At 37.8% G+C, this 24,079-nt stretch overlaps 1 protein-coding gene across 5 annotated transcripts in view; it reads left to right on the top strand.

Moving 5' to 3' along the window:
* Positions 1 to 24,079, top strand: part of FBRSL1 (fibrosin like 1) — a 3,021,780-nt gene that overhangs the window by 2,052,451 nt on the left and 945,250 nt on the right. For all 5 annotated transcript variants that reach the window (XM_044068722.1, XM_044068720.1, XM_044068719.1 and 2 more), the window contains exon 5: positions 3,646 to 3,675. In XM_044068722.1, the coding sequence (XP_043924657.1) occupies positions 3,646 to 3,675 (30 nt within the window). The remainder of the gene's footprint in view (positions 1 to 3,645; positions 3,676 to 24,079) is intronic.

The following is a 24,079-nucleotide window of genomic DNA, read 5'->3' as shown; positions in this document are numbered from 1 at the left end:
AACACTCGCCTTCATAACGAGGAACAAATGGGCAAAATGTGGAACAAATACTAATGGCTTACTGACAACTTCAACTAGGAAGGTCATAGGATGGTTAAAATATGCTGGTTTTACTCATAAAGAAGATCCTTTAATGAATTAATATGATTAATTTATATTTACCATGGATTTCACTTAAAAAAAATTCCTAACACTGAATGTGTGACAGACTCTTTCAATGTGGAACTTCGAGGAACATGAACTTTTTAAGACCCCAAATGAAATACGTTCCTCGTAATGAGGTACACTTGAGAGGTATGCTAGTATCTTCTCTGGAATGTAAGGAAATAGACAAGTTTAAAAGGCTGGAGTATGAGGATATAGTTAAAATAGAAAGGACTGAGAGTTTATGTGGGAAAAGTAGAAGATACAATGTAGAACAGATAGGTACTATAAGGGGTGTGTGACTATGAATGAATATAGTGCAAAGGGAGAGAGAAACATAGCTGGGAATGGTGCTAAAAGATTAAATGGAAGTTGGGAATTGGGTAAATAAAAAAAGAAACAGGAGTTTTGTTTGCTAGTAGTAATATTGTTTGGGGAGGGTTAGGGAATAAGAGTCACAAGTGAAATGTGTATGTAGATGGGGATAGGGTGTGGGAGTGTAGCAGGCTTCTACCCTCAGGTCAAATTATAACAGTAATCAGTTTACAGCCAGTGAGAAGCAATTAACAGGGAGGTACAAAGAAGAATAGGTTTTCTTTCATTTCCAGAATGCAGAATCCTGGCAGCTAGGGAAACTTAAGTAACTGTCACATACAGTGTAATCTATTGGTCAAGAGAAAGGACAGTGGCCAGCTTTTTCCAGCACAAGGGAGGGACATATCTGACTAGTTGAAGTTAATACACAACAAGTTTCTTCACGTTAAATTTGCTTACATTGTACAATGACAAAATTCTCAGTGAAAAACAGTTGGGAGTTAAGCCTTGTACTAGAGTTCCTGCAGTATCAGGGACAAATGCAGTGACCACAGCCTCTGAAAGGAAAGAAAATAGGAAAGAAAAGAGAGAAACTCTACTAAACTGTCATATTATATCGAGGCAGTAAAGTTACTGATTATTATAAAAAGACATGGAAGAAGGACGACCGTGAGTCGGAGCAAGAGAATATGGGGAAAGTACAAGAATAGAGAGATGGGAAGAAAATTTATGAATGCAGGCTAGCAGACGGTATACTGATAGAGAACCGCAGTAATACAGTGTATATATAGAACAAGTTATCATAGCACTATACTGATAAGCACAATATGAAACCATCACTTAGTAAAGATCCATAGGATTAACCAGTACATCAAAAGACTGTTAAATACACCAAAAGACCAGCAACTGACATAAGGCACTTGTTAAAGGGCAAAGACTCAACATGCATAAAGCTTGTCTGATCTGAATGAAATTGATACAAATGTAACATACTACCAAGGTGTATACATTGTTCTGCACAGTCTTAGAACAAATAGAAATGAAATAGCATATGACACGTCTGCACTGTAAAAGAAAATGGTGACTGAGTGAAAGAGGAGACAATAGTGAGGTGATATTATATTAATGACACACTGCTGGGTGTGGGTAATGTTGTATTTACCCATGGTTGGTGTGGTTTGGTCATTTGTGCTAAACCTGAGTGACGAAACAAAGCCAACTATGGGTAATCAGCATTACCCACACCCAGCTGTGGGTTATTGCTATTATACAATGACGTTATTTAAGAAAAAAGTTACTCACTTTTCTTAAATAATGTCCTTGTATAACAGCGCTGTGCTGCTCTTCCATGTTTTCCCCCAGGCATCCTGGGGCTTTCTTGATGTACTTACTGTTCATGCATGTGGGACTTACATTCCCATGCTTATGCTGTACATCAGTGCTGCGGAGAAAGGAAAATCTCCATTGCTTTTTTTTTGTTTGTTTGTTTTTAATTAAAAAAATGAAATCCAGAGACTTTAAACTTATGGGAGAGATGGGACAGAGAAAATATAAGGATAATCAGGTAGGCTTCTCTAGTTTTGCATATCATACCTGCTTATCCTTGTATTTTTCTCTGTCCCGTCTCTCTCGTTCTTTTGAAGTCTCCTGTTTTTGTAAGTTTATTTTTTTTTACTTAAAGATAAGTAGAATTTCCATAGCATATATTAATAGAAAAAAGTCCGGGCAGCCAGACTTTTTTCCATTGGTATATGCTTAATTTACAATGGGCACACTGGTTGGGCTGACCAATCAGCATGCTCGTTTTTGAATGTTAATGGCCAGTCATTGTATAATTAGCAATGCATTCTACTTCAGTGACTCAGGTCAAATTATAACAGAGGGTAATAACTTAATAGCCAGTTTCATTTCATTTCATTAATTCATGAAATTTAATTTCATAATTTTGAATACTACTGGTTAGCAGTGTTAGTAAATAAGTTTGAAACAAAAATAACCTTCACCCTATCCTTTTATCATTTCATTATGAAACAAAGACATAGTCAGGCATGTTCTTTGTACTTATTTGTGTACCTTTTATTCTAAGCATACTCAGAAACATTAAGGGATATAGCAGATCCTGTGTAGTACAGGGATAAAGCCCTGACTGTGGCCCAGCTGACCTGGGTTTAATTAGCAGCTTAGACTTAGACCACTGACAGAGCGGCAGGAAGAGATGGGCCTTATCATCTCTGGTGAAAAGGCAGTTCTGTGAGCATTTCCTGTGATGATCCTTGGTGGAGGCTGGGGACGTCATAATTGGGAGGTATAATCCTAAGGAGAATAGGGTGGGGACATGTTTGAGCCACTGTGGAGGAGGGGTGAAATGTCGCATGTCTCAATTGCATGCTTGCCTCTCAGACACAACCAAAGAAACTGCGAGGAAGGGTTGGGAGTAATGGAGTAAGTCAAAAAACTAACCTGCCCCACCGGTGGATGTTGGCAACCAGACCCCTAGGTTGCCCTTAGAGTCTGCACCAACAGTAGCAGTCTTGGGGGTTAAGAGATGACTGGTAGACACAGCAGTGTACATGGAGCACTGGGTAAGAAAAAGCAAGATGATGCATAGGGGAGAAAAAAAAGCTTCCCTCCCAGAAAAAAAGAAACATTAGACGTGTACGTAACTTGCTTAGTGCTGTGATTGTCTTAAATAGTCTTTTTTAATAATTTTAAGAGGCAACAGCCAAAAATCATGTACTCATTATTACAAGTATACAGGGGCTACATTTGGAGACGTGCATATAATTTTATATTAATGAGAAGTAGGCCGGGAGGTGAGGAGCAACAAACTGAAACTGCGATTGCAAAATGGAATGTTCTGCTAGACTCTTTTTCTGAGCTTCTCTTGAATTAAGAACTGTCTCTCATGTACTTACTGGTGAATGTGAATTTTAAAACTGTAACCCACAGAATTGTAGAGTGGACTTCATTTGGCAGCTGCAGTTTAGCTTTTGTCTTAAACCCAGACAGTTTCAGACACTAAAGTATATCTCATCAGGCCTTAAAAATGAATCTGTCTCTCTGTGCTGTCTCTGTCTCCTACAACTGCCTGTTTAATACACAATGTTTAGGACTCTGCAGCTTTGTTAAAGTACCTAACTTCATTAAAAATGTATTTTGTTCATGCTTTTTTTCTTTCCTTCACAGTGTGACAGCGACAGTGACATTGATGACAAGGTATGTCTGCATTCCATTATTTCTGTGCTATTCGCTTCTGTTGCTTGGTGTTCTCTTTCCAAAGATGACATTGTACGTTAGAATAATACACTATCCTCAGAACCATTTCTAATAGCCCCTCCTCTAGCAAAAAGAAAAAAAGAGATAGAAATAGTGTACATCCAGTATACCAGTAAAGTAAACTTATTATGAATATTGTGCACTGAAGTCTATCTATCTCTTGGTGTCTCTCATTTGTATTTTTTTTTATTTCCTTAAATATTGATGCCTGGTGGTTATTCTAATTGAATGTAAATGGAATAGGGAGTACTAGGCGGTAATATAACCTTGCAGGCAGGAGTGGTATATCTAAACTGGTACAGTTTTTGTTAATTTTGCAATATTTACTGCTATTTATTCTGCTATGAATGGCTTTTGTCATCAGTTCTTGTTACTCATTTAACAGTGGTATGTACTTAAAACCTAAAGTAGTCTCATGTGCTTTTCTATCTTTTGGAGTGCAGCATCTCTCACAAGTTTAGTAGGAGAAGGCTCAAATCCTATGGTTGTACTTTATGAAGTTCTTAAAAAAAAACATGCCTATGCAGGAGCAGTTTTCTTCAGCCTTTGCCCTGTGTTGGTGCATTTAATGCAGGAGTTGCTTGCAGTCATATAGTGACTGCTGTCTTGGCTTCTTATGTTTCTGCAGGATGTGGGCATCATTGCTTGTCATGCCTTGTCCAGTTTAGCCCCATCTCATTTTTATGCTTAGTTTTGTCTCACCCCAACCAGTGCTGAGGAAAAACACCAGTGTCTCAAGCTGCCTGTTACTCAGCAGGATCTGATTCCTCCCTGTGTTGGGTCCAAAACCAGGGTGTCATTATTGCCACTGGAAGATGAGGCTTCTTTTACACATGTCAGTGTTGGCTGCTTCATGAGACACAGCTTAAAACTTGTGGTTTTAAAGAAGACGTGAACGCTGGTCAGTGATGTGATGTATCAGTGTCTTATTTTTGGAAGTGAGATCATGTTAGACTAATTTCAAACATTTTCATTATGAAGTATTTAGGTACTTAGGAATAACTAGTAGGTTTAGTGTCTTTTGCATTTAAAGAAGGGTTTTAGTTTAATATTTAAGAGACTGGTAACAAAGTGGTAAAGAAGTTGCATGGTAGTGCATGGTAGATGATGAATAGAAGGATGGTAGCTCAGTTTAAAGGAAATATTCATCCAGTAGCTGAAAATATATGTTTGTCATCATAACTTGGATTTTGTATAGTAATAAAACTTTAATATCACTTTTATATAGTATTAGTATGTAATGTGTTGTACTTTAAAATAGCTTCATGAGGACTGCTATAGTGATGTGATTTTTTTCTATTTGTCTGTGTTCGCACACAGCTTTGTGTCTCCTGTGTATCACAGCCTAAACAGAATATTCAAGCATCATCTTTCTATGTTCAGTTACAATGGCAGTGCATTTAGACTGTTTCTGGAAGCTGCCTTTGTTACTTTATTAATGAATTACTCTGATTTTATGTCATTTTATGCTGCTAAAAAAAAGCTTTTTATGGTGATTTGAAATTGTTTTCCAAATTAGCGTATATTACAGGTTTTGTAAGCTAATAGTTCTACGCTGTCTTGATGAGGTGTCTAGTACAACAGATGTAGCCCATTGTCTGTCTCGGTGAACCTATCAATTTCCTGTAAAGTCAGCCTCAAACAACGTGTAACTCACATGGATGACAACATTACTGCAGTGGCCAAAATTAGATTAATTGCAAGTTTGCTTATATAGCTCTACAGTATAACTGACCTCCTGGATATATTTATTTCTGATAACTAACTCTGTAAAAATGTTTTTCTTTAGCTGTTATGGATGTTTTTGTATGCAATAATGTCTGACAGAGTAGGTGTCCCTATTCCTGGAAGGTAGGTTATTTCTCCATAATGCCTACTCTGGTAGATATTATTGCACTTAGAAAATGGCCTCTGTCTTTTCTGAAGGATGTTTTAGTTTGTTTCATAGTGTATTTAGACAAAAATGGTCTCTTTCCTTATCTGTTTACAGTAGTATATTTTACATATTCTACTATTAGAAATTGGTAAATAATGATGAATATGTTTTTGATAACAGGAAAAAAGTCGGAGAATACCCTGGCAGGGCAACAATCTCTATAACACATTCAGTTCTTTACATACAGTTAGTAGAAGACAAGTTTAGGATGACGCCTCAAAAAACTGGCGGTAACAGTACCCAAATAATTACCAAAAGCAAAATATTACTGGCTGGACAGTAACGGCCCGTTTAAAGTAGCAGCAGTTAAGGTATCTCGCCTTCTGGAGACAGTTTACTTTAGGTTGGTTAATGAACCTCGCGGGCTGTTGGAAACGCGGCAAGTTTTTCAAATTCCCAGGTCGGTTTTCACCTCGCCATTAGAGAAACATATTCCGCAATTGGAAACCACAGCCTGTTGTATATGCAAAAGTTCATTAGATTTAAGAATCGTTCTTCACCTCATCACAAATAAAATCCACTGTTCGAAATACACTAATGAAAGAACCACAGCGATATAATTCAATAATTTAAGGCACTTTAATCACAAAGAACTGGCAAGCACTTTCACCTTATAGGCTTCCTCAGGCCAAACATAATATAACGCTTTTGACATATATATATATACTTTATGTCTATCTGACATCACTTCCCTTTGTGTTTAATTAACATTCAAACCTTTAAAACAACACTAACAATGTTAAAAATGTATGAAATGCAATGTATAATCTTTTTTCCTGTTATCAAAAACTTTTTATCACCATTATCGGAGACACCAAATATAGCAGCTATTTTTTACTTGAATGATGAATATGTGTTTTTAGCTGCAGATCTGCATGAATGTGTTTGTGTGTGTGTGTTTAAACTAATCCAGAAAGCAAGATTTAGTATTATAGTACTTGTCTAACTGAAGTTGGGACATTTTGTTTTGCATTTTATCACACAGAACATGTATCTTAATAAAACAAATGTATTAAATTTGTGCTGTTTTGGACTACCTATATGTTTCTGTGATAAAGGAGATTCTACTGGAGCTGTGATATATTGTATTGTACTTTCTAGCAAAAGGCAAGTAACACAAATTATTTTAAAATCATTCTGTAAAGCATCATTTGGCATTGTAATTTTCTGTCTGTTCTAAAGCTGTGACAATTTACTTTACATTTTATGACAAGTAATACAATGTGTTTCTTTGACTGGAGCTGTGACTTGGGTGGGGGATTACAGGTAACTTCTGACAGTTTACATTGTACTTTACAGCAATGGAGAAGATACCCAGAAAAATTATTTCTACATTACTCACCACTGATGAAACTGCCAGATAATAGCTTCTTGTTTTATGTTTGAAGTACATGGTTTGACATCTATTTTGACAGCTGTCAAAATAGTTACGAAAGTGCAGCAGTTGGGTCCAATTGTTTACTGAATGATTATGGAGCTGTTAAGAAGCTTCACTGTGCCATAACTTGACTCTGTAAAGAGCATGTCTGTTCTTGTTTTTTAAGTCAGGGTTTATTTAGAAATATTGTCTCAATGTTTCTGAGGTTTGGCCAATCCCATTTAAGTATTCTGGGTGGATATTTGGTAAAGCATATTACAAATTTCAGAGGACACAGTTAAAGGCTATTTAAAGGACATACAACTCTGGATGGTGACTAACACTGAAAACTGCCACAGATTGTGGTCTTCTTTGTGCTATGCTGATTGGGCGAGATTACTTTCCAAATCAGTTTTACATTTAAATAAGAAAAAAAGGTGGTAGAACCTTCATGATTTATGAGAAATAGAAATAAAGAAAGTAAAAGGCTCTGAAGGACTTCTGAGCACTAAACTCCACACATATTATTACAATGAGAAGAATAACTCTGTCATGTGGGTACCTACACTGGATGATGGAGTTGTGCTTTAAAGATCATGTGCATAGGGTTGTATGAAAATGTCATTTTTCAACAATATGTGCATTATTGTTACCATACTGGCAAGGCATAATTACCATGCTTTGTTGATGCATGCACTGATTAGGCTTAGAATGTGTGAAGAATTGTAAAGCCATCAGATAATTTTCAACCTGATGATCATCAGCCCCTTCCTAACTAATGGACCCATTCATTACCAATCACCACCAGGGTGACAGTCAGTCAGGACAGGCCATCATTTAGGCAGCAATAAGTAGTAGTTCAGCACTTTTTACATGCTGGCTGTACCTCCATCACGCACTCAATGAAACACCAGGGGAATGAATGTGTATCTCTTTTATTTTGTAATAACCTCATTGTCTAATCATAAATCATTTCATTGGCTTGCTTGGAAGTGTTTGCATAGGTATTTTTATACCCCAAGCAGACTATAAAGAAATTTTCCTCGGGTGGGTGACAAATATTGGAGGTGTGATAGGGAAGAAAGAGATAATTGGGAACATATGTTTTCGGAGTGTAATGAGTTGGTAGACTTTAAAAATTCCCTTTACAGAGTACTATGTCAGGAATGCTGGGTAAGCAGATGGGTGTAACTAAGAAAATTATTTTTTAAGCTGGGATACAGGATCAGAATTGTCTAAACATAGTAAGGCCTTGCTAAGTTTAATTCTAATCGCTACCAAAAAGCAATTACTAGAAAATATAGTCTAAACCAACCATATTTGAAGTAGTGTATATTTTAACAGAAATAAAAGAACTGGAAGTGGGATCTTTTGAAAAGGGTAGGAACAAATTACATAGAAAAAAATGGAAATTGTGGGAGTAATGCATGCAGAATAATGTGAAGTTTAAGGGAAGGAAAGAAGGACTTGATCAATTTATGTAATGTTGGATTGATGATTGTTATACACAAACATGATTTATGTATATATATATATATATATATATATATATATATATATATATATATATATATATAAACACGTTTGCCTTTATCATATGTGATAATTTAGTAAAGGTGATAAAAACTATTTCATTGGGTTTCTCAGAAGTAAGGAATCTTTTCATTAAACTGTAATTTTCAACTCCACAAACACAAAATGTGTGGCCCTTTTTTGTCTTCAGTCGTAACCTTGTTTGCAAAAACAATATATATAATCCTTTACAGAATTAATCACAGGGTTGTGTTTCCTTTTTCTTTTCTTTCCCTATTTATTGCTGTTCCTACCCAGGCACAATTATGATTTTTTTCTTCCCCTACTGACTGTATCAACACTGTTAGCTGACTGGAAATTAGTTAAGGCAAATTGTCATCCTTGGTTGCTACAGATTTTTTTTACTATCTTCCAGTCAGTTCTGCTCCTATATCTGGCATGCAGTGACATCAGTGAAGGCAAAATGCATGCTGTCTGTCTGTCCTTGAGTGACTCAGTTGTGAGTGGCAAGCCTGGATCCCCCAACCCTCCCCACCCCATGTCTCCACAGTGGGTTGTAGCCCTTCCTGGGATGGTCTTCCTTCCCAATAAGACAGAAGAATTTGTAGAACTGTCACTCCTTCTCACCCCATACAACTCCTTGTGGATAGGGTCTACTAGTGGAACCCAGCCCTCCTAGGTTGCAGTTAAGACTATTTTATTCCCCTGGACTTTAATTGTACATCAGATGCAGTGAGAATACATGTATTTCTCATTTTCTTCTGTTATTTCTTTCTTCTCAAGTTCATGTGGGTAATGATATTTTTTCAAATCTTAAGAAGTTTTCTCTAAAATAAAGCTGTTATTTTTTGAATGTGAAGAGTCCAGACAGTTTAAGTGATCTAACAGCTTTAATAAGTAATTATTCCAAACCTGAAGAAACTAATAACAGTAAAGTACAGTTGGGCAAGTCCTACTTACCTGTAACAATAGATGTTCAAATTTCACACTGCCTCAGTGGAACATGGGTTGTTTGCCTGGACAAACCCACACTGTCAATTTTCCAGATCTCAGAATTCCCTTCTCTGACTCCTTGTTACAGGACACTAGCTAAACTCCTTCTGTCAGGGGAAGCCTCACACGTGTCAAAGGAAGTCAGTTGTTCAGACTTTCAGTGCTAAGTAGGAAGAACTATGAAGGACTAGAAGCAAGAATTGCCTGACATCAACCAACGTGCAGCCAAAAAACAACACAACAACACAGCACAGTTAGATACCATCAAACTATATATATAAAGTAAGGGTGATGGTGGTTGTGCCACTTAGAGTGTGAAATTTGGACATCTATAAGCAGGTCAGTCCAGGAACCTCACATTCCCTGTTTCTGGAAGAAGTTTCACATTATACCTCTGCACAAAGGAGGAAATTCAGAAGAGATTACTAACTTTAGGCCTATAGCAATCTTAACTCTTTTCCAAAATACTTGAAAAATGTATTAACAAATAATTGCTAAACTATGTCCTCCAGGAAGAACTTCTCTCCCCCACACAACAAGCCTTCCATCCATAGTACTAACACTGCAATTCTAAATTATATAGATAATGTCAATAAAGTTAGAGGTAATTGTAAACTAGTCTTCTCCTTGTATCCACACTTATCTAATGCCTTTGACACAGTTTTTCCACAACAAACTTCTACTTCAGATGTCCTCATTACGTCTCTCTCAACCCACCCTTCTGTGGTACAAAAGCTACTTGCACAATAGGTATCTGTCAGTAAAATAGCACTCCACTCTCTATCCATACCTGCCAGTTACCACAAGTGTACCACAAGGCTCTGTCCTTGGTCCCCTCCTCCTTAACATTTTCACCAACACCCTCCACACATCCACACAACAGACTTCCCTAATACAGTATGCAGAGGACTCAACACTCATTGGCACATCTGACTGAGGAAGGATAAGGATCCAGGAGCCCCTGGAGAATGGTCCTCACAAAGCCTGCTCTGGAACATGAGAAGGAATCCAGTTTGCAGTGCTTTGCAGAGGTGTAAACAGAAGACTAGGTTGCTTCCTCTAGAATGCTTCTAGAGTCCAGTCCTTTAGAATATGCCACCAAAGAGGACAAGGCTCTGATGGAATGTGCCTTTACCTGCCTGGAATTGATTTACAGTGGTGGGAGTGACAGAAAACAAAAGCAGACGAAAACCCAAAGTGCAGTCATTTACTTAGAGATAGATTGACTCTTTTTAGCCCCCGAACAGGAAATAAACAGCTGCTCAACTTTTCTGAAGGGCTTAATTTTGTCAAGGTGGTACCCGAGTTGCCTATGGACATCCAAGGTATGCAGATTCTTCTCTCCCTTGTTTTTAGATTCCAGAAAGAAAACTAGGAGATTAATGGCTTGATTCAGGGTAAATTTAGAAATAACTTTTGTCATGAAAGATGAATGTGTGTAAAACAACCCTGTCCTTGTGGAAAATCAGATTAGTTTGGCCCACCATGAGAGCTTGCAGGTCAGAGACTCACTTTGCAGATATTACACCAAGGCAGGTTCAAAAGGAAATAAGGTAAATTTTTCAGTAACAAAGCTGAGACCCCAAGGAGAAGGAATTTACTTTTGAGGGGGTCTCAAGTGCAACAATCCTTTCATAAACTGTTTAACCACGAATAGAGAGGAAAGTAAGGAATCCATGGGTAGACAAGCTGAGATGGCCACAAGATGCACCTTGATGGATGCAGTCGATGACCCATCTTTGAGCAACTTACACAAATATTTCAAAACAGAGGTGTAAACTAGAAAACCTCATCCATTTGTTAAATGTTAAATGTTTGTGTTTGTTAGATTTTCTAGTTGTAGGTCTTCTTGTCTTCTTAAATACCTTCTGCACATCCTCAATGAAAAGGTGCCTAAAAGGCATCAAACTAGAATTATCTATGCTTTCACCTGCAACTGCTCTAAGGAGGGGTGCACCAGTCACCCCTGAGTTTAGGAGCAGATGCAGAGCATGAGGAAGCTTGTGGTAATTGCCTTTGGCCGATTCCATTAAAAGAGAGATTCAACTTTGCCTGGGCCAAAAGGAGGGTCACCACAGTGATCTTTGATTCTTTCTGAACCTTCAGAAGTACCTTGGCTATCAGTGGAAAGGATGGAAGTGCATAAAAGAACATTCCATCCAATGGAATGAGAATGCATCTGTCATCCAGGTATGGCTGCAAGGATATCTTGAACAGAAATTTTCCAATGGTTTGTTTTGAAAGGAGGCAGACAGGTCAATTTGAGGTGTTACCCACATCTGTACCAAGTCCTGGAAACCGCTGTCTTGAGTTTCCCCTCATGAGGGTCCTTCCAGCATCTGCTTAGTCTGTCTGCCCCTATGTTTTGCTCTGCTTGGATGTATGAATCCTAAAGCATCAGAGAAAGCTGTAAGGCTAGCTCCCAGGCCAATATTGCCATCCAGCAAAGAGGTTATGACCTTGTACCCCCTTGTTTTTCAGGTATCACATGACTGTCATGTTGTCTGTGACCAGGACTTTGTGACCATATGTGGTGAAGAACCTTTGAGGCCTGAATCAGTGCTACATTTCTTTAATGTTTATGTGCTTTGTAACGTCTGAAAGACCACATTTGCCTTGCAATTGAACTCCCCTGGACACTACTCTCCATGCAAAATCCCGACAAGTTCATATGGACTGATTTGAACTGGGGTCTGTAGGAAGAAGCACAGGCCCGGTTTGAGAGATGTCTGATTCTTCAATGACTGTAAGTCTCGTTTTCTAAATTCCAGCACTGATGCTTGGAATGTTAAAAGATGCAGGTGCTGGGACCAAAACATTTTTAAATACCATTGACTATTTCTCATATGGAGTTTGGCTAGTGGTGTCATGAGGGTCATTGATACCATGAAGCCTAGACTTTTGAGAAACTCTCTTGCAGAGGCAGCTTCTTGAAGAGAGAATACCAGAAAATGTTCTAATACGTCTGAACTTGGTCTTCTGGTAGAAAGGCCATTCTTTTTTCTATGTCTGTCATACATCCTAGTAAGACAGTTCTTTGAAACGGTGTGAGATAGAACTTTTGTAGGTTCAACTTGTAGCTTAGATGAGCTGCAATGGTCAAGACCTTGTCTAGTAATTCTAAAAACCTGGAAACAGATACTGCACAAATCAGCAAGTCTAAATAGGGTGCAATGTGAATGCCCTTGGTCCTGCATTAAGCAACCACTGGAGCCATCCACTTTGTGAATACTGTAAGCGCAGTAGTAGCCTGAAGGATAATGCAGTAAATTTGGTAATGTGAGCCAGACACAGCAAATTTCAGATTTACTGAAATTGGGAGCAATTGGAATGCAACGATAATCGTCTTTCATATGTAAAGTCACCATGGAAGAGTGATTCAGAAGAAGGGTTTAGGACTGTCTGCAGAGTGAGGATTTTGAATTTGGGTTCTTTCAGAAAGTTATTTATGTAAGACAAATATAGCATTTGTCTCCACTGTAGTTCCTTTTTAGGTACCATAAAGATTGTGGAGTAACATCCTTTTTCTTATTTGTGGTGCAGGAACTGGTTCTATAACCCCTGTTTGCAACTTGTGAAGGAATACTAGAGAGAACTGATGTGTCTGGATTGGCAGGTGCAGGGAGGATTCCCCTGTAGGGAAGAGGATTTTCTATCCACTGCCAGCAGTGTCCTCTCCGAGTTATTCTCAGGACCCATTTGTTTGAGACTATTTGTCACCAGGCTGCTAGGCTGAGCAAAGGTCTTGGGAGAGGGGACAGGAGGAAGGGAAGGGATGCCTAAGTCTCACCAGAAACATTCTTTAGTTCTTTAGCAGCAGGTTGATCCTTTATGTTAAAGGAGAACATTTTAATATGATTTGGAAGCACTGCCCTCTTGCCATTTCTCTTCGCACCCTAACTGTTGTTGGATGGTGATTTTTTATTTGTTCTGCCCTTTGAAGTCAGACAACATGTTAGGAGAGATCCTGGGAATATGAAGCATTCTCGTGTATCAATTTACCATATCATCCTATTGGTCCTGAACTTACATAGCAGCCAGAACAAACACAAATTCAGAACTTAAAGGAGTATTCAAAATCTCATTTCTTTAAATCCTCAGGAAAAAGTCTTGTTGTGTAACCAAGCATACTTTCTCAGTACCCCAGAAGTGGCTGCATTTCTAGAAACTGCGTCTGCACCTTCCAAGACACTTCTCAAAGCATGTTTCGAAACCTGAGTCACACTAGAAAAAAACTCATTCATAAAACACTTCTGTTTATCAGGCAAATATGCGGCAAAGTCATCTAAACTGTAAACACATTACAAACTAAACTTCCTCATAGCCTTTTTGGGAATTGGTTTAACCCTAGCCAAAGTTTTTTTTTTTCCCTGCAGTTTCTAAGGTCAGTAACAGAGGAGTATCAGCCAAAACATTTGGAATCTCATTCTGAATAAGATCATAAATTCAAACTAGCTAGCATCTGTGGAAAGGTGAACACCTACTTGGATTTTTCAACTTCTTAATCTTCCAAAGAAGTAGATTGGATGGACTCAGTGTGTTCACTGTTGTCTGCATCAAAGTCCCCATCAAAATATGCAGCCATAGACTGATTTCTGGAGAAGGTATCTCCATACTCATTCAGAATAGGATCATAGTCTCTGAGATTAGCTGATTGTAAAACACACTTACCCAAGGAAACCACATCATCTATCTACATGGTAATAACCTGTTTATATGCAGTGTGGTGAAGTGTCTGTTTCTTTTAAATAAGAACTACACTAGTGGTCAGAGTATTATTTCTGGCAAGGGACTCTTACCTCAAACCTATCCTTCACCTAAAGGGTTTGGGTCTGAACCAGGTAATGGAATAGCTCAAAAGGATGTGTCTGACCCCTATACCATAAAGGGCTGTGGGCTTGTAACAAAAAGTAATGGGGAAAAAGGTAAGTGGTTTAAGGGCTGGCTTAAGACAACAAATATGCAAAGCCATGGAAAGACTTATCATGCACTTAATCAGGACATAGGGAACCTCCTAGAGGGAGGGAACTAGGGAACACTAGACCCATCTTAGTTAGGATTCGTCAAGGGCAGGTCTTGCTTACTCACCCTGGTGGATTTCTTTGAAAATGTCACCAAAGCAATTAATGAAGGCAAAATGGTGCACACAGCATACTTCAGCCTGGCCAGAGCTTTTGACACAATTCCCCACTCAGACATAGTAGAAAAGCTAAAAAAACTGGGAATAAACAACTATGTCAGCTGCCAGATTCCTGCTGTCTCACATATAGCACAAAGGTAATCAAAATAGGGGAAATAACCTCCACAGAGAGACCACTCACCAGTGGGTCTGTATTAGAACATCGAAGTTTCAAAACTTCGAATGTTCTAATATCGACCCCTATTCAGAGAAAGCTGAAAATATCGAAGCAACAAAAAAAAAACAATTTTTTCCTAAGGAAAGAATTTGGTTGTCCGTTTCTGTTGCTTTGGTATTTTCAGCGCTGTGGTGGAAAGTTACAAGTCAGGTTCAGGTAAGTGTGCGATTGAGTGCGGGTTAGGTTAGCTAGGGTTAGGGTGCGGGTTAGGTATGTGTGCAATTGTGTGGACGTGAGGGTTAGGGCGGGTTAGGTGAGTTAGGGTTAGGGCACGGGTTAGGTATGTGTGCGATTGTGTGGACGTGTGGGTTAGGGTGGGTTAGGTGAGTTAAGGTTAGGGCGTGGGTGAGGTGAGTGTGCGATAGTGACGGACCTTAGGGTTAGGGTTTGGGTTAAGGTAAGTGGATAGTTAGTGGTGTGTGTATAGTTTAGTGTAGGGTTAGGTGTAAGATTTTAGGTGTATGTGTGTGGATTGCTGTTTGTTTGGTGTGCTTGTGTTGTGTGTATGTGTTTTGGAACAGCAAATTTTTTCCCTAGGAAAAGATTTGCTGTTCTGTATGTTCGATGTTTTCAGCTTTCACTGAATAGGGGTCGATATTAGAACATTCAAAGTTTTGAAACTTCGATGTTCTAATATAGACCCTCACCAGTGGAGTTCCCAGGAGTTCTAACTGGGACATCTCCTGTTTGGTATCTATTTTTCTGAAGTAAAAGTCAAAACCAAAGGGCTTTGTCTAAGTTTTCAGATGACTGTAAGCTAGGAATAGTCATAGAATCTCCAAATTACTTAGTTATCCTGCAGGAAAGTTTGTTTCAAATAAATAACTTGTGTGAAAATCATGATCTGAAACTAAATGCTAAAAAATGTACTATTTTATCCTATGGCAAGCAATCTGCCCCAGGGAACTTCTAAAATGACAGTATGCCTTTAAGAGTTGACCCAGTTGTTCAGGAGTTGAGAATTTATGTGAACAGTGACCAACATTTGACCAACATGTATCTATTATTGTAAGAATGTCCTTCTGTATTGCACAGCCTGTAAAGAAAGGGATTGTGTCTAGATATAGGGATGTCATTGTCTCCCTTTACTTAGCCCAGATTAGACCAATCATTGAATGTAATGTCCCCTTTGGCATGTATCTATCCAGACACATGCAACAACTGGAACGCCCACAGAGATACCTTACTGAAAGGATACAAGGCATAAACAACGTGTCCTACATGGACTGATTCAAAGCTCTGTCACTATACTCAGTATCTTAAGGACTGTTAAGAGGTGACCTGTGTCTGGCATTCAAGGCATCCTCCAAACCATTACTGATGGATTTAACGCACATCAGAAAGTCAGATGGGATCAGAAATACTTGGTGTAGGGATCTAAGCTTCTTCTACAACGTCAACAGAATGGTTTGGAGGGACAGGTATATTTATTATATGTATTTATTTGCCTGTTTGTTTACCAGAAAAGTCCACTGGGCCATAGAGAACCATTTTCAGTGGATGCTCGAGGAGAAAAACTCCATAGTACAACATTATAACAGTTTAAAGCTGCATAATACAAAATTTAACAGTATAAATTGCAAGAATTTATGCAAAATACATAGTAAAAAAGAATAGTATAAGTTGTACACAGAAGAGAATAAAAACTGCACAGTACAAAATTTTAACAGTTAAATACAATATTTGAGTTGCCGGACTAAATTTATAGAAAGTATACAGGTAAACAAAAAAGAAATAGTATAAACTGTGCAGACAAGATAAAGGTAGAGAATTGCACAAAATACATAGTAAAAATCAGTAATGGTATAATTTGCACAGTCAAAGTTTCAAATGAGGATTTACTTTAGTCATTTCTCTTTGATTTCTTTTTAGATTAGTGTTATATCACAGCATGAAATAGGGTAGTTTAAAAGTGGTATAGCATGCATGATCTGGGGGGGGGGGGGGTTAGTGCAGGTGCATGTCCAGTGTGAGAAAAGGTGATTGTGTAGGGAGGTTTTAAAAGAGGTAGGGTTTTTGGTAGGTCTCATTAGCAGTGGCAGATCATTCCAGTTTTTGGGCAGTGAACAAGATTAAAGAAGCTGGCCGGGTGACAGATTGGGTTTGTGAAACTGCAGGAGTTTTTGATCCCCTGATCTAAGGGGACTTTTTGGGTGGTACTAGCTAAATATAGAACTCGGGGCAGGGCAGTCAAGAGGTTTAAATAGCAATTTATGGGCTGTGATTAGTTGCAGATAGGAGAGATAGGTAGTTCGAGCCATTTCAGTGATTTAAGAGCTGTGCAGTGATGGGTTTAGAATTTTGAATTTGTTGTGAATTTAACAATTTTGTTGTAACATGACTCAAGTTTGGATTTAGAAGAGCTTTGAATGTTAGTAAGTAGAGGGGTACTGTAAATGAGTGAGGGTAACAGGTAAGTTGTAGCTAGGGTTGCTTTTGTTGATGGACTTGGTTGGAAGTGGTTGTATCTATAGAGAGTTCCAAGTTTAAGGTGTGTTTTGCAAATGTTGTCCTGTGTATGGAGGTTGAATTTCATTTGTTCGTCGAGAATGACTCCAAAGAGCGTTATGTGGTTAACGACTTTGATTAAAGCCTTACTATGAGAGTAGATGGTGAATCTGGTTTTATTTAGGGGGTCGTTTTCTTAGGGGTGAATACTATCATTTTGGTTTTATTAGGATTTAGGGATAGGTGGTTATGGTACATCCAGGATTCAGTGGAGGAGAAAGCATTTTGAGTTATTTGTAGTAGGTCAGATATGGAGTCAGCAGAGCAGACAATAGTAGAGTCATGTGCGTATTGTATAACAGATTCTTGAGGTAGAGATGAGTGGAAGTTGTTTATGAATGTGCTAAATAAGAGTGGTCCAAGTATAAAACTTTGGGGAACTCCAGTAGGGCTGTTGAGAAAAGGAGAGATGGAGTTTTCCCATCTGGCAGCTTGTTTTCTTTCAGTTAAGTACTGAAGTCAGTATTATTGCCCCCCTTTATGGAGTGGGAGGATGAAAGCCCTTTTCCAGGTTTTAGGAACCTAAGACTCAAGTATGGATCTGTTGAGAAGTATGATTATGGGGTCGGTGATACTGTCAGCTGCCATTTTTATATATTCTGAGGGTATGTCATCTGGGGCATTTGAGCAAGGTTTAAGCTTTTGTAGAAGTCTATTTATAGTAGACATAGAGATAGGTTTTAGAGTAAAAGTGGAAGTAGAGTGAGTACTAGCTATGCACCAAAAGGCAAGGATACCTGGTGGTCAATGAAAGCCAGAGAACCAGATTTTAGCGTACAAAAACTTTAATACACACTTTCATCAGGAAGACTTCATCAGAAAAAATTCATACCAAGTAAGCAGACCATTATATACACTCAGCAATTAATTTAAAACACTCCATCAATTAATTAATTACATCACCATATTAATTGAACTAACCATTTCATTAACCTTTACAATACTAAAGAAAAATGTCATCATAAGAATGTATATTTAAAATATAATATAAACACACCTTATAACCAAAAAACACTTAAAAAACAATAAATTCACTACTTTTTAACTTTCAATTTCCTGTTTTTTTAGGAAGCACTTAATATTAATACTTTTGTTAAACCCTGGCTTTCTGTCCGCTTCCAACCTTACTTGCCATAAAGTCTCTTTGTTTAAGTAAGTTTTTATCATCTCCACCCCTCAAGTCACCTTTCACTATTTATAACACTGAAAACAAAATGTTTTTATACTTTATACATTCAGTAGAATGCTTATAAAGGGCACTTTTCTCATTTTTAGTCTTAATATAATAAATATGTTCTCTCATACATTCCAACAGGGTTTGAGTAGTCATTCCTATGTAGTAAGCATCAAATCCACTACATAGACTGATGTGAACAACTCCCTTAGATTTGCAAGTGCAGTAACCAGGAGCTTCAAAAGTTCATTCTAAATGTGATAACGAATATATGGACCTTCTAATATAAACCTGCATAAATTGCAGTTACCACATTTAAACATGCCTTTTTTATGAATATTCTGCTGAACATTATTAGTTTTTTTGGTATCATCCCTCTCCAATAATTTTTTAATGTTACAAGTATTACGATAAACAAAACCTGGTTTAGTCCCAATTGCCTCCAGAAGATCTTTATTGCCCTCTAAAATTCTCCAAGTATTATAAACTATGTCCCTAATAAGAGGACAATCTGTAGTCATATCCATACTGAACATAACAGAATTTCCTGCCTCCATGTCAGTAGAGGATAGTTTGTTTTTTTACCAAGGACTTTCTTAAAATGGGTGGAGAGGCATCATTCCTTTTCTTTAAAACATCTTCCCTTTATAGACATTAAGTAGTTACTTTCATAACTCCTAGCTAAAAATAATTGAGTAATAAACTCAAATTCAACAATAACATCCGTATCTTTGGTGGTCATCCAGCTAGCCCAAATGTATTGGCGTTTGGGAATATTTTTCTTAATAAATTGTGGGTGGTTGCTCTGATAGTGTAAATACCCATTGGTAAAGGTGTCTTTCCTAAATATTTTACTATCAAAAAGATCATCAACTTGATTCCATGTTAAATTAACATCCAAAAAATTGTTTACACTCAGGCCACAATCTCCTTTCACAAATTTCAAATAATTAGACATACTATTGATATCTGCTATGAAATTATCTACTTCTACACGACTGGCTTCTAAAATAAAAAAACAAGTCGTCTACAAATCTAGAATAATATAAAATTTTATATTTCTCATATAACTGTTTCAGTATACTCGTATCCCAAAAGGCCATTACAATATTAGCATATACTGGGGCAGCTGGAGACCCCATAGCTACCCCTTTTATTTGTTTATAATAACTGTTGTTAAATAAAAAGAAATTATTGTCTAATACCAACTCAATTAACTCACACATTAAATTTATATTAGTCTGTCTTAGGAATGTGTTCTTACATAAAAACATTCTTACAGCTTCTACTCCATCTACATGCGGAATGCTTGTAAATAAAGAAAGCACGTCAATGGTCAACAATAAATGCCTGTTTGTATCAAATACAAAACCCTGTGAAAACCCATTTATTTTATCTAAAAAGTCCCATGAGTCCTTTAAAATAGGACTTCAACCTCGACACTACTGAATTTAGTACTGCATCAATAACTAAGGAAATACCCTCAGTAATGGCTTGTGGAGAAGACACAATGGTCTAAAGGGAGGATCCACTAGGTTTTTATGAATTTTTGGGATACTGAACAGTACCCCTAATTTTGTTTTTTCTACTACACAAAAATTGTACATCTCCAGGTCAATCATTTGATTCATTAGGAGGTCATAAAGAAATGAATGGATATACTCATAACTCTGTTCTATAGTTTGTATGTTAACCTGAACATAATCCTCTTTATTAGTTAATAACCGTAACATACTTATCTTATATTGTTCTACATTCATTATAAGCATGTTACCTCCCTTATCACTTTTCATATATCTCAAGTTACTAAAACTTTTTAACTCATTCAATGCTTTGCATTCATCTGTTGATTAATTGTCAGACCATTTTCTATGACTATTATTTAGGCATTTTTTAAAATCATACAAACACATTTCCTCAAACACATATATCATGTGACACAAATTAGGGGTAAAACATGAAGGTTTCTTAAATTCTACCAATGCTTCCTTAACATTTTTAAATAAATACTGCAAGTTTAACTTTCTTGTGTATTGCTTGAAATCACTCACAGTTTTGTCATATTTAGCCCTTCTTGTAGGGACATAACCAAAACCATATTTCAATACCTTAGTCAGTGCTTCCGTAAGAACAGTATCTGACAAGTTAATCAAGTCAAAGTTACCAATTCTGTTTTTTATTGGTTGTCCGTGAATGATTCGGATGTCATCAGTTCTCTCTCTCTCACAGCTCTCCCCCTTGTCACCCTGCTTTCCTTCTATGGTAAAAAAATTTTCGGTCTTGCACCATTAGAGCCCAAATCAACTGTTTTTACAGAAGTGTCAGTATTGGTGCTGGTTTGTTGTTCTTCTACCATGGCATTCTCATTAGTAACAGAACCGGAATCACTGCCACTGTTGAAAAACCTCATCACTGCCGAGGCTTTTGGTTGGCTGTTGTATTTCTGGCCATTCCCTTGTATGTTCGACTTGTTCGTTTTATTTAAAGTGGAATAGTTCCTATTGAAGAATTTGACTGAACCCCAAGAAGGGTTAAAATTCTTATTTTTGTTGGCTTTCTGATACAAAGGGTCAAATGATTCATATGCGGTGTTGTTTTCATATGCCGCAACATGTCTCAATAATTTTTTATGCTTACACATGACAACTTCGTTTTCATGCTGTTCTTCTTCTTTCAATACCTGTTCGTAAACCCCATCAATAAATTCTTTTGCCAATACATTAACTTCGTCATCAGCCCTTAGAATTTCTGCTTTCAAGACTTCCATTTTCTTCACAATATTTTCTTTTAATAATTTAATTAACTGAAGACCCGCATTGTTAAAGAAAGAAGTCAAGTCATGGAAAAAAGGGTCTTCTGAGGTAATATCATTATGGCATTTAAAGAATCTTAAGCCCTTTGGTACCACTGCTAATTCAATGCATCTGTCAAAATACTTATTTTCTAAGTCCAATGACCTATGCTTTTTTAACAGTCTACATAAAACATCACATTTGCTGTGATATTGATCTATTTTTACCTTAGTGGTTTTATAGTCGGCTTGAGTAAAGGGATCATATTGACAGTTCAAAACCGACCGAATATTGCTGTATTGCATAGAACCACTAGCTGTTTTGTTGTTGTTGTTATTACCACTAGGTATGTCCGTGATGTTTAAATCTATGACAGTAGCCTGTTCATCCTCAGAGCTGTGACTACCATCCACTATTCCGTTTTGTTTAGTCAATAATATACTCAAGGACTTTTGAATGTCCGACATGGTGGCTACCAATAGTCTCAATAGCCCAGTCTCTCCCACAGAAGGTGTAGAATGCAGTGATAATTCCAGTAAAGGGTCGTTCTCCACTTCGGCCATCAGGAATCACACAAAGGACAGAAACCAAAGAAGAAAAAATGCGTGTCCAGTCAATAAAGAAACAAACTCCAAAAGGCAAGGATACATGGTGGTCAATGAAAGCCGGAGAACCAGATTTTAGCGTACAAAAACTTTGTGTGAATGTTGGATGTCAGAAGGGGGGGTATGTGGGTGTTTTAGATGGGAAAGTGGGGTAGTTCTAGAGAATTTTACTGCAGTGTCAGCTATAAAGTTGATAAAGAAGGTGTTAAAGAGAAAGGCTATTTATTTTGGAGCTTTGTCAGGGAGGGGGCAGGGGTTGTGTTTTTTGCCTGGGTTAAGTAGTGAAGTAATGGAATTCCAGAATTTCTTTATGTTTTGTTTGTGGTTGGATTGCATTTTCAGGTAATGTTCTTTTTTATCTTTTTGACTAGTTTTTGTTTACCTGGTTGCGTAGTTCTTTGAATGTGAGTTTGTTTGACTGAGGTGTTTCTCTTTGCTTGTCATAGCCTCCAAATTTTGTGTCTAGCATGCATGAGAAATTTAGTAGGTTAGGACAGCCAAGAGGCATGGTTATTTTTGATTCTTTGTCGACGTGAAGATGTGAGGCTGTTTAGTGTGTTCATGAAGGTGGTGCTAAAGTACTCAACAGCCTGGTCAAGAGGGAGGGTTTTCAGTGAGTGCAAGTCTGTAGTCTTTAGAATATTGTTGAAGGTTACAGGGTTGAATGAGGTGAGATTCCTAGTTTGTTTATATTGATGTTGACTTTGACAGGAGGGGGAAGCACAGATTATAAAGGCAGGGAGGCAGTCGCTGAGGGTCTTAGGTAGTGTTCCGGCTGATGATATTTTGTTGGGCTTGGTGACTAGAATCCAGTTTAAAACTGATCCATTGTCATTGTTTTTGTTAGGTCTGGTTGGGGAGCGAATGAGATGGGTGAAGTTGAATAGACTGATGTGTGAGGTTGTGTTGTTGTAGTTGAGTTCTAGCCAGTTGATATTTACGTCGCCTAGTGTTATAGTTTCATTTTTGATATTGGAAGAAATCCAGGCTAGGATATTTCTAATATGGGTATGTTGTTTCTAGGGGGTATGTAGAGAACAACAATAGAAAGGTTTTTGCTGTTATTCAAATTTAAGAAGGTTATAAGTATTTCTGCATTAGAGAGCTGTGGTATGGGATTAGTGAATGGGAATAGACTGCAGGTGTTAGCAAACAGGAGGGCAATGCCTCCTACTTTTTTATTTGCCCTGTTTAATCTTGAAGTTTGGAAGCTGGGAGGGGGGGAGAAATTCTGTATACCTAATATGGGGTTTTAGCCAGGTCTAAGTGGTGGCAATATTGTCTGGTTGTTGGTTTTAACGGATGCTTCAGAGATTGAGGGTTACTATATATAATGACTTGTGGGAATCTTTGTTGATGGGTTTGCTGGGTGGTTGATTGTTGGGGGTGCAGGATTAGGGTGAATGTCACCAGGTAAGGGCATGGCAGATAGTCTGAGAGTAAGACTTGAAAGCTTTTGGTTTGTGCTGGGTTTGGAGTGATTTATTGGAGGTGGGAAGTTTAAATGATTGAACTGGTGTTTAGATATTGTGGAAATAAGCTTTACTTTGTGTTGGAGGAAGAGATGTAGGTATAGTTCTCAGAGGGTACTACTGCTATGGAACAGACTCACCATGCACATAAAATAAAGTTTATCTCTATCCCTTTTCAAGCGCAATTTAGATCTATGGATTGGAAACAGACAGTTTACCCCAGGACTGCTCCCTGTTACTACTGGTGGACAGATGCAGCTCCTAAATGCTTTATCTCATTCATGGGTCCCTTCAAATTATCTGTGGTATGATCGCAGTTATTCTCATTAGGGGTAATATGTAATTATCAACCAGGGGATGGGTAAGGCCAATCTATATCCAAATGGGAAAGGTTATTTTGAGCACAAAAAGGCAAGTTGGCTAGGCTTAAAAGGGCCCACAAGGGCAGCTAGCCTCGTACTTACCTAGGAACCTAGAAACCCATGAACAGCAGATTCACAAACCATAGGCTTAGGCATGTTTTTGTTGTTTTTTTTCTTTCTAATGCACCATCTGGATTTGATGGTGGGGGCAGCCATATCAGGATCCATCAAGTCAGAGAGAAAAAAAACACCAGC

The sequence above is a fragment of the Protopterus annectens genome, chromosome 4.part0 (genome assembly GCF_019279795.1).
Source record: "Protopterus annectens isolate FY-2018-M chromosome 4.part0, PAN1.0, whole genome shotgun sequence".
In the NCBI taxonomy this organism is placed as follows: Eukaryota; Metazoa; Chordata; order Ceratodontiformes; family Protopteridae; genus Protopterus; species Protopterus annectens.
This window is presented reverse-complemented; position numbering and strand designations above follow the sequence as displayed.